The sequence below is a fragment of the Chrysochloris asiatica genome, unplaced genomic scaffold, assembly GCF_000296735.1.
Source record: "Chrysochloris asiatica unplaced genomic scaffold, ChrAsi1.0 scaffold00090, whole genome shotgun sequence".
Lineage (NCBI taxonomy): Eukaryota > Metazoa > Chordata > Mammalia > Afrosoricida > Chrysochloridae > Chrysochloris > Chrysochloris asiatica.
Genome location: NW_006408608.1, coordinates 4,746,605 through 4,762,308, shown reverse-complemented (window position 1 = coordinate 4,762,308; position 15,704 = coordinate 4,746,605). Strand labels below are relative to the sequence as shown.

The window sequence follows — 15,704 nt, the reverse complement described above, 5'->3', positions numbered from 1 at the left end:
AGGTCTCCACCCAGGTTCACAGGAATCTATTCAACATTGTAGGGCTTAACTTGCAGCTTCATTGCTATTTTTCCCTCACTTCCCCTTATCGGTGACAAACGTGATCACCAATCAGAGCGTGTATTCCCACTGAGTCTTTAGTCTTGGAAGGGGTGGAAAGTAAATCTTATAACTCCCCAAACTCACTGCCATCAAATTGATTCTGACTCATAGAGACCCTTTATAGGGTTTCTGACACTGTAAATCTATTTTTAGGGTAACAAGAAAGCCTCATGTTTCTCCTGAGGAGCAGCTGGGGGGTTTGAACTACTGACTGTACTATGTTGTTGTTAAGTGCCATTGAGTTGATTCTAACTCATATTGAGCCTGTATTGGGTTTCTGGTGGGTTTGGAGTTAGTAGTAGACCAGTACAGTGCTGCATCAGGACTCCAACTGTATACTGTGTTGTTGTTGCTTTCCAACTGTGCACCATCCTCACAATTGTTGGTAAGCTTGAGCCCACTGCTGCTGCCACTGCGCCAGTCCATCATTGGATGTCTTCCTCTTTCTCCCTGACCGTCTACTTTACCAAGCATGATGTCTTTTTCCAGGAACTGGTCCTTGTTGATAACATGCCTAAAGTCTGAGACACAAAGTCTCGCCATCCTGGGTTCTAAGGACCATTCTGGTTGTACTTCTTCCAACACAGACTTGTTTCTTCTTCTGGCAGTCCATTGTACTTTTAGTAGTCTTCTTCAATAACATATGATCTTTATTCATTGTCTAATTTTCACATCATATGAGGCTATTGGAAAATACCATGGCTTGGGTCAGACACACCTTAGTCCTCAAACAGCTAGTATCTTTTCTCTTGAACACTTAAGTATCTTGATGGCTTCTTGCATGAGTGTTGGTTGCGGATCCCACCAATTGAAGTGCGACCAATTCTGAAGGCTGTGGTCTTTGATCTTTATCAGTATTTAAAGTTCTCTTTGCTTTCAGCAAGAAAGGTTGTATTATCTGCATACTGCAGATTGTTAATGAGTCTTCCTCCATTATGATGCTTACATTCTTCTTCATATAACCCAGTTTTTTGGATTATTTACTCAGTGTACAGATTGAGTAAGTGTAGTGACAGAATACAACCCTAATTTTAAATCATTCATAGTTCTCTATTCTGTTCATATGGTTGCTGCTTATTCTATATACAGGTTGCTTATGAGCACAATTAAGTGTTCTGGACTTAATCGTGCTCATGCGGAACCTGTACATACCCCATTCTTCGCAATGTTATCCATAGCTTGTCATGATCCACCCAGTCAACAGCCTTAGCATACTCAATAAAACACAAGTAAGCCTCTTTTTGGTATTCTCTACTTTCAGTCAAGATCCATCTGACATTAGCAATAATACCCCTCGTTATATGGCCTCTTCTAAACCGGGCTTGAGTTTCTGACAGTTCCCTGTCAGTGTACTGTTAGAGCTGTTGTTAAAAATTATCTTCAAAATTTTACTTGTGATATTGAGTACCCATCAATTCCTAGAGCCTGGAGCCGCCTTGTGTTTTACCAGTGCCTTCAGTGTAGCTTGGTTTTCTTCCTTAGTCCCATCAGTTCTTGAACATATGCTACCTCTTGAAATGGTTGAACATCTACCATTTCTTTTTGAGTACAGTGACTCTTTGTATACCTTCCATCTTCTTTTGATGCTTTCTGTATTATTCAGTATTTTGCCCATTGTTGATGTGTTATTGAGTTGGTTCTGACTCCCAGCAACCCTGTATAAGGTTTTTCTGGAGCAGCTTGGTGGGTTTGAACCACCCAACTTTGTGGTTCAAGCAGACCTTGCAGTTCGTGCTTTATCCTACAGCATCACATAGAATTCTTCAATATTGTAAGTCCAGGCTTGATTTTTTTTCTTCACTTCTTTCAGTTTGAGGAATGCTGAGTGTGTTATTTCCTTTTGATTTCTAACTCTAGGTCTTTAATTCTTGACTTTATCTTCTCAAGCTGCCCATTGAAATTTTCTGTTCAGTTCGTACACGTACTCATGTCTTCCAGTCGCTTTAGCATCTCTATGCTGCAGAGTTAGTTTCAGTCTCTTCTGACAGCCATTTAGGTTTTTTTTTTCCCTTCGTCTTTTTTAACTATCTTTTGCTTTCTTCCTGAATGCTGTACTTGATGTCATCCCACAACAACTGATCTTTGGACATTAGTGTCTAAATGCATCAAATCTGTTCTTGAGATGATCTATAAATTCAGGAGGGATAAATTCAGGAGGGATATGTTCAAGGTCAAATCTTGGCTCTCCTGGACTTGTTTTTATTTTCCTCAGTTTCAACCTGAAATTTGGATATGAGCAATTGATGGTCTGCTCCAGTCTGTCCCTGGCCTTGTTTTGACTGATGATATTGAGCTTCTACACTGCCTTTTCCCATAAATGTAGTCAATTTGATTCTTGTGTTTCCCATGTGGCAAGGCCTTTTATGTTATTTTTTAAAAGATACTTGCAGTGAAGAAGTTGTTGGCCTTGTAAAGTTCTGTCATGTGATCTCCAGCATCATTTTTGTTATCAGAACCATATTTTTCAACTACTGATCCTACCTCTGTTTCCAACCTTCACATTCCAATCACCAGTAATTTTCAATATATCTTGATTGCATCTTTGATCAGTTTCAGACTGAAGACGTTGGTAGAATTCTTCAATTTCATCATCACTGGCTTTACTGGTTGGTGCACAGATTTTAATAGTAAGTGTCATCTTTGTTGTTGTTAAGTGCCATCGAGTCGGGTCCGACCCATAGCGACCCTGTACAGGGTTTCCGAGGGTGTAAATCTTTACGGGAGTAGAAAGCCTCATCTTTCTCCCGCGGAGCGGCTGGTAGTTTCGAACCGCTGACCTTAAGGTTCGCAGCCCGATTCGTCACCACTACGCTACCAGAGCTCCTTGTCATCTTTGTAGGCATATGGATATTATCGTCACCGACAGCACTGTACTTCAAGATAGATCTTGAAATGTTCTTTTTGATGATGAATACAACACAATGTTGAATTTGTCTTTCATAGTAAACCATATGATTGTCAGATTCAAAACGGCCAATACCAGGCCATTTCTACTCACTGCTGCCTAGGATGCAGATCTTTGTGTTTCATTTAATTTTTGTAAATTCATACTTCATACATTCCATGTTCCAATTATTATTGGAAGTTTACATTTGTTTCTCATTTTTAGTTGTGCTCCATCAACAAAGGTTCCAAAAACTTTACTTCATTTGCGTCATCACGGTCAACTCTTTTTGAAGGAGGCAGCGCTTCCCTAGTTGTAGTTTAAGTGTCTTCTGATGCTGTTTTCTGCTATTCGTTGATGTTTTCATTTTTCTAGTACTGTATCTGACAGTGTTCTGCTACTATATTCATAAATAATCTGCCTCATCTTCTTCGTCTGTGTTAGTTTGGAAGCTCAGCTGAAACCCGTCCACCATGGGTGACTGTGTTTTGATTTAAAATATAGGTGGCATAGCATCATGTCCGCCACCACAGTACGACAGTGGTGGAACCAGTTGTGCTATAGTATTTGATTTTTTTAACTGCTGCTTATTGGAAAAATTCTATAAACATTGCAGTTTAGATTTATTTAATGTCTCAAAATGCAAATTATCTAGCTTCTTTAGTTTAAAATAGTCCCCAAATTGGTGATTAGAGTGAATATATTAAAACATCCTGACATAATGCCAGGATAGAATTCTCATCTTCCACGTGGGATGAGAGTTTCTGTCGATGAAAGCTTCTGTGTTGTTCTCAAGCTGACCTGGTTTTAGTGGGGCTTCCAAATTCAGACAGACTAGAAAGAAAGGCCTGGCAATCTACTTCTGAAAGTCACCCAATGAAAATGTGTGACTATCACAGCAATGCCATCCCACTGTACAGCAGGATTGCCTCAATAGCAGCTAGTAACCATTTAATGCCACTAGCTTCTTCCATAACTAATGCCATCTGTCAATAGAAACTCTGCTCTTTGTGCTAGAGCTGTTTGTTCAGACATGCCTGGATGGCTCAGTCTTTGGAATGTTACAAGTAGATCTTTGCCTAGGTACATGTATGTTAGCCAAAATGCTGAGTGTGAAAAATGCCTTTAGGTACCTAAGCTCAGATATACAAAGGGCTCTGACAAAGATGTGCAAAAAAGTCCTAAGGTGATACCAGAAACCTATTGAATCTATTCTCCTCTTCTACTGCCTCTTTTTTTCTTTGCCAAGTTTTAAAGTCATAGAAAGTATGTATCTCTCTGAGACATTTCTTAGTGGAATATTGTGTAATAGTTAGTCATTGAATACTTGGGATTTTGAAATAAAAAACGCCATCCACAACCAAATTCCCCACAGCACCAACTTCTAAGATTTTTATGGTTTCTCATTAGTACATCAGAATCCAACTTCCAGAAGATCACAGATCAGCAGTCCTCCAGGTTGAAAGCTAGTCTTGGCAGGCTGTTCTATTTCAGTTGTGTCTGAGATAGAGAATGAGTAAGAGCAAATAAGTATACTTACCTGTAGACAGAGAAAAAGTTTTTCATCCCCCTCTACAAATTGCATTTGAAGTCATTTTTTAATGCTATTAACGATCAATTTGTTTATATGAGGAGGCTTAAACAGTTTGTGAAAAAATGGAATTAAAACTTAATGAAACTTTCCCACATTTTGAAGCCCCTTGTAGGAATTCTTATCCATAAGTGAATGGGCCCCTAGTTACATCAGAGGTATAAAACTATAGGTGAGCATCCTCTTTGTGTACAGTATTTTTTAAAAGCAGTACCTGAAGTGATGGACTGTGCCATGTGTGTTAACTGTAGCACACTGCCACTGAGTCCCTCATTTTAGTGATGGTCTGGCCCTGGAAGTGGGGATGGTGAGCAACTTGGACATCATTGTGACCCAGTTTTGCCTCAGTTGTTTCAGATGGCAGTGCCTCTGAAACATATTCCTTGTAGTAGAAGGTGAGGATCTTTGTTTCATAGAGTGGAAGCGAGGCATCACACTGAATAGTTGAGGTGAAAAAAGTGGGGGAGAGGGCAGGCAGGGAGGATGTTTCCTCTAATAACATTTCAAATCAGGAAAACAAGTGATTGATGTCTGCTACTAACTAGTATTTTCATTTTCTTCTTCAAATACTGTATCAGTGAGGTAGAGCTGTGATGTTACTTCAGGTCAGTCAGATGACTTAGTGACTTTGCTAATAAGCTCACAGGCTACTTGGTGGTTGAGTTGGGGATACACCCAGGGTTGATCCATGCTAGTGCAATGAGCCTTCATACTTTACTTAAAGTGCTTCTCCAGATGCCTTTAGAGGGCTCTGTTACCATAGAGCTGCGTTTCCACATAACATGAGGAGGTTTGGATAGTGTATAATCATGTGAACAGAGTTTACCTCAAAGCTTGACTTAGCATGGTTCTTTGGGGCCTTTGTACAACTCTCTGCCGCAGCGCTCTGTGTTCATTACAGTGCTCAGTTGTGTTGTTGCCAACTGTGTGAAATTCCTAAGACCATGAACTCACTTTTTGTAGTCATATATGCAAAATCGTGACTTTAATAATAGCTGACCAGTGCTCCTTCGAGTCCTGGTATGGCACTGTGGGTTACTGCACTGGACTGCAAAGTCAGTTTGAACTGCAAGGTCGGTGGTTCAAGCTCACCAGCTGCTCTTCGGAAACCCTATACAGGGTTGCTATGGGTCAGAACCGACTCGACGGTACTTAACAACAGTGCTCCTTACATATCCACCTTGGACTTCTATAACTTTTATTTATCAGCTGTTCCTCAGAAACCCTGTACATGGTCACTGTGAGTCAGAACCGACTCGATGGCACTTAACAAGGTCAGTTTGACCCCCAAGGTAGGTGGTTCAGACACTAACTGAAGAATGAAATAATTTCCTAATAGAAAGAAAATGGGACACAATATGTTAAGTGCCATTGAATTGGCTCCGACTCACAGCAACCCTCTCTATAGGGCTTCCAAGGAGCGGCTGGTGGGTTTGAACTGCTGACCCTGTGGTTAGCAGTTCATTCGTTACTCATCTTACAGCGCCACATCAGGATATTTTAGTAACTTAAGAAAAAAGGGTAAAATTTCAGGATGTAATCAATGTGAATAAATTGAGATTTTTTTCCTTTTCTTTCCTGTTTTAAACTAAGTTTGTGCTGTGAAATCTGGTGTAGAATTTACCCTTCCAGTCCAGTACTTCTCAGTTCCAAACTATCCACATTTCTAGCAGCAGGGCTTTTCTGATCACTTATATATGATTTAATGCATGTAAGTGCTGAGGAAACAAAAGAACTAATACGTTGGTTTTGTTTTGTTTTGAAATCTTTTTGCCAGAGAAGAGCGAAGGGCATCCTATGACTATAACCAGGATCGTACATATTATGAGAATGTCCGTACTCCAGGTACATATCCTGAGGATTCCAGACGGGACTATCCAACTCGAGGGAGAGAATTTTATTCAGAATGGGAAACTTACCAAGGAGATTACTATGAATCACGCTACTATGATGACCCTCGGGAATACAGGGATTACAGAACTGATCCATATGAACAAGATATTCGGGAATACAGTTACAGGCAAAGAGAAAGAGAGCGGGAAAGGTTTGAGTCTGACCGGGACAGAGACCATGAGAGGAGGCCAATTGAACGAAGTCAGAGTCCAGTCCACTTGCGACGTCCACAGAGTCCCGGAGCATCTCCCTCACAGTCAGAGAGGCTGCCCAGTGATTCTGAGAGGAGGATGTATAGTCAGTCCTCAGACCGCAGTGGAAGCTGTAGCTCACTGTCCCCTCCAAGATATGATAAAGTTGACAAACCTCGTCTGGAACGCTATACAAAAAATGAAAAGACAGATAAAGAACGAACTTTTGATCATCCTGAGAGAGGGGAGAGAGAGAGACGCTTAGTAAGAAAGGAAAAAGTAGAAAAGGACAAAACTGATAAGCAGAAAAGAAAAGGAAAAATTCATTCCCCTAGTTCTCAGTCTTCAGAAACAGACCAAGAAAATGAGAGAGAACTGAGCCCTGAAAAACCAAGAAGCTCTAATAAACTGAGCAGAGAGAAAGCTGACAAAGAGGGACTATCAAAAAACCGCCTCGAGCTCATGCCTTGTGTGGTTTTAACTCGGGTGAAAGAAAAAGAGGGGAAGGTTATTGACCACACTGCTTTTGAAAAGTTGAAAACCAAGCTTGATAGCGACACCGTAAAGCTGTCTGTCCTCGATTCAAAACTACAGGCTTCTCAAACTGAGCCTGTGAAGTCTGACCTGTCTAAACTGGAATCTGTTCGAATGAAAGTGCCAAAGGAAAAGGGCCTTTCGAGCCACATAGAAGTGGTAGATAAAGAAGGCAGGCTTAAGACCAGGAAGCACCTAAAACCAGAGCAGACTGCTGACGGGGTCAATACTGTGGATCTGGAGAAATTGGAAGCTAGGAAACGACGTTTTGCAGATTCAAATTTGAAAGCAGAACGGCAGAAAGCAGAAGTCAAGAAAAGCAATCTTGAGATGGAGGAGGCAAGGGTCCCTTTGAAAAAGCAGCATGACCTCTCTAGAGATGTCATTCTGCTAAGGGAAGGTGAGTTGGAAAGAAAGCCTGGGAGAAAAGAAATTCTTAAAAGAGAATCCAAGAAAACCAAACTGGATAGACTTAATACTGTTCCCAGCCCCAAAGACTGTCAGGAGCTTGCCAGTATTGCTGTTGGGGTTGGCTCAAGGCCCAACTCAGACCTACAAGCAAGGCTGGGGGAACCGGTAGGTGAATCTTTGGAAAATCAGGAAATCCAGTCCAAAAAATCCACTTCCTCAAAACCACAGCTCAAACAGCTCCAGCTATTAGATGACCAAGGAGCGGAGAGAGAGGATATTAGGAAAAACTACTGCCATCTTCGTGATGAGGCACCTGAACGTAAATCAGTCCAAGAGAAACCACACTCAGTAAATGCTGAGGAAAAACTTGGCATTGATATTGATCACACACAGAGTTACCGAAAACAAATGGAGCAGAGTCGTAGAAAACAGCAGCTGGAGATGGAAATAGCCAAGTCTGAGAAGTTTGGCAGCCCTAAAAAAGATGTAGATGAATATGAAAGGCGTAGCCTTGTTCATGAGGTGGGCAAACCCCCTCAAGATGTCACCGATGACTCTCCTCCTAGCAAAAAGAAAAGAATGGATCATGTTGATTTTGATATCTGTAGCAAAAGAGAGAGAAATTACAGAAGTTCACGCCAAATCAGTGAAGAGTCTGAAAGGACTGGTTGTTCTCCCAGCATCCGGCATGGCTCCTTCCATGAAGATGATGACCTCCTCAGCTCCCCTAGGCTAATGTCAGTAAAAGGGTCCCCTAAAGTAGATGAAAAAGGTCTCCCCTATTCTAATATAACAGTTAGGGAAGAGTCTCTAAAATTTAACCCCTATGACTCTAGCAGGAGAGAACAGATGGCAGACATGGCCAAGATCAAGCTATCTGTCTTGAATTCTGAAGATGAACTAAATCGTTGGGACTCTCAAATGAAACAAGATGTTGGTAGATTTGATGTGAGTTTCCCAAACAGCATAATTAAGAGAGACAGCCTGCGAAAGAGGTCTGTACGAGACTTGGAACCTGGTGAGGTGCCTTCTGATTCTGATGAAGACAGTGAGCATAGATCCCATTCACCCAGAGTGTCTGCATTATATGAAAGCTCCCGATTGTCTTTTTCTTTGAGGGACAGAGAAGACAGACTACGTGAGCGAGATGAAAGACTCTCCAGTTCTTTAGAAAGGAACAAATTCTATTCTTTTGCATTGGATAAGACAATCACACCAGACACTAAAGCTTTGCTTGAGCGAGCCAAGTCCCTCTCTTCATCTCGAGAAGAAAATTGGTCTTTTCTTGATTGGGACTCTCGATTTGCTAATTTTCGAAACAACAAAGATAAAGAAAAGGTGGACTCTGCTCCAAGACCTATTCCATCCTGGTACATGAAAAAGAAGAAAATTAGAACTGATTCTGAAGGGAAAATGGATGATAAGAAAGATGACCATAAAGAAGAAGAGCAAGAAAGGCAAGAATTATTTGCCTCTCGTTTTTTACACAGCTCAATCTTTGAACAAGACTCCAAGCGACTGCAGCATTTAGAGAGAAAAGATGAAGAGTCTGACTTCATTTCTGGTAGGTTCTATGGGAGGCAGACATCTGATGGAGCAAACAGCACAACTGATTTAATTCAAGAGCCAGTTGTTCTGTTTCATAGCAGATTTATGGAACTCACACGAATGCAACAGAAAGAAAAAGAAAGGGACCAAAAGCCCAAAGAGACTGAGAAACAGGAAGATCCAGAGACTCAACCCAAGACCCCAGAATCTGCTTCTGAAAATAAAGACTCAGAACTGAAAAGTTCTCCTAGTGTTGCTGTCCCAGCTATAACTCCAGACTCAGCACCATCATCCCTAGAGAAGACCACCACCGAGACAACAGGGGAGGTGTCTCCAGCAGCAGAAGATCAGGTTGTGGAGACTGGTTCCATCTCAGAAGAAGCAAAGCCTGCACCTGAACTGGCCCCTGCCCCTGTGGAACAGCCAGAACAAGTCCACTTGCCCTCAGAAGTGGACACTAGTAAGGATGCTGCTGTGACATCCTTGGTGGCGGAAGAAAGCTCATCGGTTGATCAGGTGCCTTACCTGGATGCCAAGCCTCCAACTCCTGGGGCCTCATTTTCCCAGGTGGAGATCAGTGTAGATCCAGAACCTGAAAGTACCCTGCCACTTTGTAAACCAACCCCGAAGGCTGAGGAAGCCAGTGAGCCAAAGGCTGAAAAGCTGGACTCAACTGCTGATGTTGAGCCAAATCAAAAAGCGGAAGCTGTTCCTGAGGTCCAGCCTCAAGCTTCTGAAGATTTTGAGGCAGATCCTCCAGTTGCTGCAAAGGAGAAAAGGCCCAACAAAAGTAAGCGTTCCAAGACCCCAGTCCAGGCAGCTGCAGCAAGCGCTGTAGAGAAACCTGTCACAAGGAAGAGCGAGCGGATAGACCGGGAAAAGCTCAAGAGATCCAGTTCTCCTCGGGGAGAAGCACAGAAACTGCTAGAATTGAAGATGGAAGCAGAGAAAATTACAAGGACTGCTTCTAAAACCTCTGCTGGAGATCCTGAGCACCCTGAGCCAAGTTTGCCCGTCAGCCGGACCAGGCGCCGAAATGTCAGGAGCGTGTACGCAACCATGAGTGACCATGAAAGCCGCTCTCCAGTCAAAGAACCTGTTGAGCAGCCACGACTGACCAGAAAAAGATTGGAGCGAGAGCTTCAGGAGGCTGTGGCAGTTCCTGCGACCCCACGGAGGGGGCGGCCCCCCAAAACACGCCGTCGAGCTGATGAAGATGAGGAGACTGAGGTGAAAGAACCAGCTGAAACCCTTAAACCAGCCGAAGGATGGCGATCTCCTCGCTCTCAAAAACTAGTAGCTGCTAGTGGCCCACAAGGGAAGGGAAAAGGAAAAACTGAACCAAAACTTGATGCCGAACGTCCTGAGGCTGCCACTGAGGTGGGTTCTCAAATAAACATGAAAGAAAATAACACAAAACCCAGACCTGATGATGAAGCAGGAAGTGAACAGAAACAGGATAGAAAAGAAGTTGGCACAGATAAAAACCCACCTGAAACTCCCCCAATTGAAGTGGTAGAGAAAAAAATAGTCCCCGAAAAAACCTCCAAATCAAAGAGGGGAAGGTCGCGAAACTCGAGGTCAGCAGTGGACAGATCTGCAAACCTGAAGAATGTGGATGCTAACACAGGTGCCAGTGTGGCTGCTGGGCTGGCAGGAGAGTTGGACACAGGGGTTACACCAGTCTCCCCTGAGAAAAGCGAGAGTCCCCAGAAGGAGGGTAGCTCGGTGTCCCCAGTGAAAGGTGATCCTGTTGATACAGATAAGGAACCAGAAAAGGAAAATGTGACTGATGCTAAGCTTAGCACAGAAGCAGTGCAGTTGGCCAAGCAGATGGAGCTGGAACAGGCTGTGGAGAACATTGCAAAGCTCACAGAAACCACAGCCTCCTCAGCCTACAAGGCTGCAGATGCACCCAAGAGCCCCACCACAGAGGATAGGGACAAGCCTGCTCATCAGGCGAGTGAAACAGAACTTGCTGCAGCCATTGGCTCCATCATCAATGACTTTTCTGGGGAGCCAGAAAACTTCACAGCACCTCCCATGTACCCTTCAGAATCTCAAGCAGATACCCAGCCCCATCCTCAGGGGCTGCCACCTCCTGAGCAAGCAATGGAGCCGGAGACAGATGAGGCTGTGTCTGGCATCTTGGAGACTGAAGCTGCTACAGAATCTTCTGGACCACCCGCCAGTGCTCCTGACGCTTCTGTAGGCCCAGCAGACACCAAGGAAACCAGAGGAAGTGGCAGTGAACCCTCTGATTCGGTGAAAGAAGCCAGAGGGTCCAAAGAAGCAGACGTTCCTCGGAAAGACAAGGGGCGCCAGAAGACAACCCGATCACGCCGCAAACGGAATACAAACAAGAAAGCAGGGGCCGTGGCAGAGCCCCAGGCTCCTGATTGTGATCAAATTCAGAGCAAGAGTCCAGCTGCAAACGAGGAGCCTACGGTACCAACCCCAGAAACTCCACAGCAAGAAAAACCAAGTGAAAAGCCCCATTCCACTCCTCCTGAATCCTGTGCTTCTGACCTGAGCAAGACTCAACCCCAGGACAATGTATCCCAGGAGAGCAGTGTTGAAGAAAGGACACCAACCAAAGGGTGTGCACCTCTGGACCTCCCCTCCCCCTCACAACTGCCACTGGGGGAGGATGACCACCAAGCCAGATTTAAGGTACATTCAATTATTGAAAGTGACCCTGTAACTCCACCCAGTGACTCCAGCATTCCTACCCCCACAATTCCTTCTGTGACTGTAGCCAAGCTCCCAGCCCCTGTCACCTCTGGTGGGATCCCACATCAGAGTTCTCCTCCTAAGGTGAGGCAGGAGGAGCCCCGGACTCCATCCACACCGTCTCCAGCTCCTCCCCCAGACACAAAAGCGTCTGACATAGATACCAGCTCCAGCACGCTGAGGAAGATCCTCATGGACCCCAAATACGTGTCGGCCACAGGTATCACTTCCACAAGTGTCACCGCCTCTATTGCAGAGCCTGTCAGCACCGCCCCCAGCCTACATGAGGCATCGCCCCCGCCAGTTGAACCTAAAAAGACTCTTTTCGAAGAAAAACCAGCAGCTCTAGTAGCCAGTACTTCAGACACACAAGCCGTAGAAGTCCCAGTAGCCACTGACAAAGAAAAGCCAGCTCCAGTGATTGCTCCCAAGATTACATCTGTCATTAGCCGGATGCCTGTCAGCATTGATCTGGAAAATTCACAGAAGATAACTCTGGCAAAACCTGCTCCTCAAACCCTGACCGGCCTGGTGAGTGCCCTGACGGGCCTGGTGAATGTCTCACTGGTCCCAGTGAATGCCCTCACTGGCCCGGTCAGTGCTCTGAAAGGGCCTGTGAAGGGTTCAGTGACCACCCTGAAGGGCCTGGTGAACACTCCTGCTGGTCCTGTGAATGTCCTCAAGGGGCCAGTGAATGTTCTCACCGCTCCCGTGAGTGTACTCACGGCTCCAGTGAGCGCCACGTCAGGGGCAGCGAATGCCACCACGGGCACCATGAACGCCGCCACAGGGGCAGTGACTGCAGCATCTGGCACTGTGACTGCCACAACAGGTGCAGTGGGCATGGCAGCAGGGGCGGTGATTGCACCGTCGGCAAAATGCAAGCAGAGATCAAGCACTAATGAAAACAGCCGTTTTCACCCAGGCTCAATGTCTGTAATCGATGATCGTCCGGCTGACGCAGGCTCTGGTGCTGGGCTACGTGTGAACACCTCAGAGGGAGTTGTACTTCTGAGCTATTCAGGCCAGAAGACTGAAGGCCCACAACGGATCAGTGCCAAGATTAGTCAGATTCCCCCAGCGAGTGCGATGGACATTGAATTTCAACAGTCTGTGTCCAAGTCGCAGGTGAAACCTGATTCTGTCACACCGTCTCAGGCTCCGCCCAAGGGCCCTCAAGCACCTTCAGGCTTTGCGAATGTGGCCACCCACTCTACTCTGGTCCTGACGGCCCAAACTTACAACGCATCTCCTGTGATTTCATCCGTTAAGGCCGATCGGCCATCCTTGGAGAAGCCTGAGCCCATTCACCTCTCAGTGTCTACACCTGTCACTCAAGGTGGCACAGTGAAGGTGCTTACCCAGGGCATAAACACACCCCCAGTGCTGGTTCACAACCAGCTGGTCCTCACGCCCAGCATAGTCACCACTAATAAAAAGCTTGCTGACCCTGTGACCCTAAAAATAGAGACAAAGGTCCTTCAGCCGGCTAGCCTGGGGTCCACACTCACTCCCCATCACCCTCCTGCTCTGCCCAGCAAACTGCCTGCAGACGTGAACCACATAAACTCAGGGCCCAGTACCCCAACAGACCGAACGGTCTCCCATCTGGCAGTCACAAAGTCTGACGCACATCCTCCTCGACCAAGTGGGCCTACTTCATCCCCGTTCCCCAGGGCTTGTCACCCCAGCAGTACCACGTCCACCGCCCTCTCCACCAATGCTACCGTCATGCTGGCAGCGGGCATCCCTGTGCCGCAGTTCATCTCCAGCATACACCCTGAGCAGTCTGTCATCATGCCTCCCCACAGCATCACCCAGACTGTGTCCCTTAGCCACCTGTCACAGGGTGAGGTGAGAATGAACACGCCCACTCTGCCCAGCATCACCTACAGCATTCGGCCAGAGACGCTCCACTCTCCCCGGGCGCCCCTGCAGCCCCAGCAGATAGAGGTCAGGGCCCCACAGCGAGCGGGCACACCCCAGCCAGCCCCTGCAACTGTGCCAGCTCTGGCCTCGCAACACCCCCCCGAGGAGGAAGTGCACTATCACCTCCCTGTTGCTCGTGCTGCGGCGCCAGTGCAATCAGAGGTTCTGGTCATGCAGTCTGAGTACCGGCTGCACCCGTACACGGTACCCCGCGACGTAAGGATCATGGTGCATCCACATGTGACGGCGGTCAGCGAGCAGCCCAGGGCTGCAGAGGGTGTAGGGAAGGTGCCACCAGCCAGCAAGGGCACTCAACAGCCAGGGAAGGAAGCTGCCAAGACAACCGATGCCAAAGCAGCCCCTGCCCCCCACAGCGAAGCCCGCATCCTCACAGTCACCCCCAGCAACCAGCTCCAAGGGCTGCCGCTGAGCCCTCCTGTGGTGGTGACCCATGGGGTGCAGATTGTGCACTCCAGTGGGGAGCTGTTCCAGGAGTACCGGTACGGTGACATCCGGGCCTACCATACGCCTGCTCAGCTCGCTCACACTCAGTTTCCTGCTGCCTCCACTATCGGCCCACCTACCCGGACCAAGACCCCTGCTCAGGTGAGAAAGCCAGCTTCCCATCATCTGTTAGACTGGCGGGGGCGGGGGGCCCGGAATGAGGGGGCTTGGAGCAGCAGTATGTTAGGAAATCAGCCTTTAGTCTAACGGGTGGTTGGGGTGATACTCCCTGAAGCTTGGTGAACTTTACAACTTCCTGGTTGTAAAGTTGAAAAGGCACATCCCTGCTGAGTGTTTAGGACCCAGGGAAGGAGCTCTTTGAGAATAGTTGAAGTAGGTGGATTCTGCCTGTAGGGGTGGGAAGGGACTAGGTGGCATGTCTGTCCTGAGACCCTGAGAGCATTGCCTATACAAGACCTCCCTCCATCTTACAGCATCTCTCCCTGGTGGCAGGGTCTTTGTGCTGACTGTCCTTTTGTCTTCCTTCCTGACTCCCAGGGTCCTCCACCTGATGGAGAGCCCTTGCAGCCCACTCAGCCCACCCCATCGTCCACACAGCCTCCTCAGCCTGCCCCAGCCACACCATCTGCCCAGCCCGTGCAGCCACTGAGCAGCAAAATGCCTCAGGTCTCCCAGGAAGCAAAGGGGACCCAGACAGGAGTTGTTGAGCAGCCTCGTCTCCCAACTGTACCAGCAAACAGGCCACCCGAACCTCTTGCCCAGGTTCAGAGGACGCCCCCAATGGAAGCAGTCCAGACATCCCACCCTTCTCCAGTGTCTGTCTCCATGAAGCCTGACCTTCCAGCCCCGCCCCCTGCTCAGGCTGCTCCAAAGCAGCCACTGTTTGTCCCTACGACCTCTGGCCCCAGTACCCCACCAGGACTGGCTCTGCCACATCCAGAAGCCCAGCCCACCCCCACACAAGATTCCTCTCCACACCTGACTTCCCAGAGACCTGTGGACATGGTCCAGCTTCTCAAGGTAAATGTTTTTTGCTGTGACTATGTCCTAAGATGCTGCTATTGACTTGGGCTGTGTGCTCACATCCAGTTTGTTTCCTTTGAACAGAAATACCCCATCGTGTGGCAGGGCCTTTTGGCTCTCAAAAACGACACAGCTGCTGTGCAGCTCCACTTTGTCTCTGGCAACAATGTCCTGGCCCATCGCTCACTCCCTCTCTCGGAAGGGGGACCCCCCCTGAGGATTGCCCAGAGGATGCGGCTAGAGGCCTCTCAACTGGAAGGGGTTGCCCGGAGGATGACGGTAAGCTATGACCCTAGGTGCCTACACACGTACATATACATACATACCCCCAGAGACACAAGGTAGGGGGCTCCTGGCAGGTCATGGAGGTGGTGGTAATGGGAGAACAGAGAAGGGCATG

At 47.0% G+C, this 15,704-nt stretch overlaps 1 protein-coding gene across 1 annotated transcript in view; it reads left to right on the top strand.

Moving 5' to 3' along the window:
- SPEN (spen family transcriptional repressor) overlaps window positions 1–15,704 on the top strand; it is a 146,591-nt gene that overhangs the window by 130,111 nt on the left and 776 nt on the right. The window contains exons 11-13 of the mRNA XM_006866416.1: window positions 6,355–14,422; window positions 14,819–15,301; window positions 15,389–15,583. Coding sequence (XP_006866478.1) covers window positions 6,355–14,422; window positions 14,819–15,301; window positions 15,389–15,583 — 8,746 coding nt within the window. The remainder of the gene's footprint in view (window positions 1–6,354; window positions 14,423–14,818; window positions 15,302–15,388; window positions 15,584–15,704) is intronic.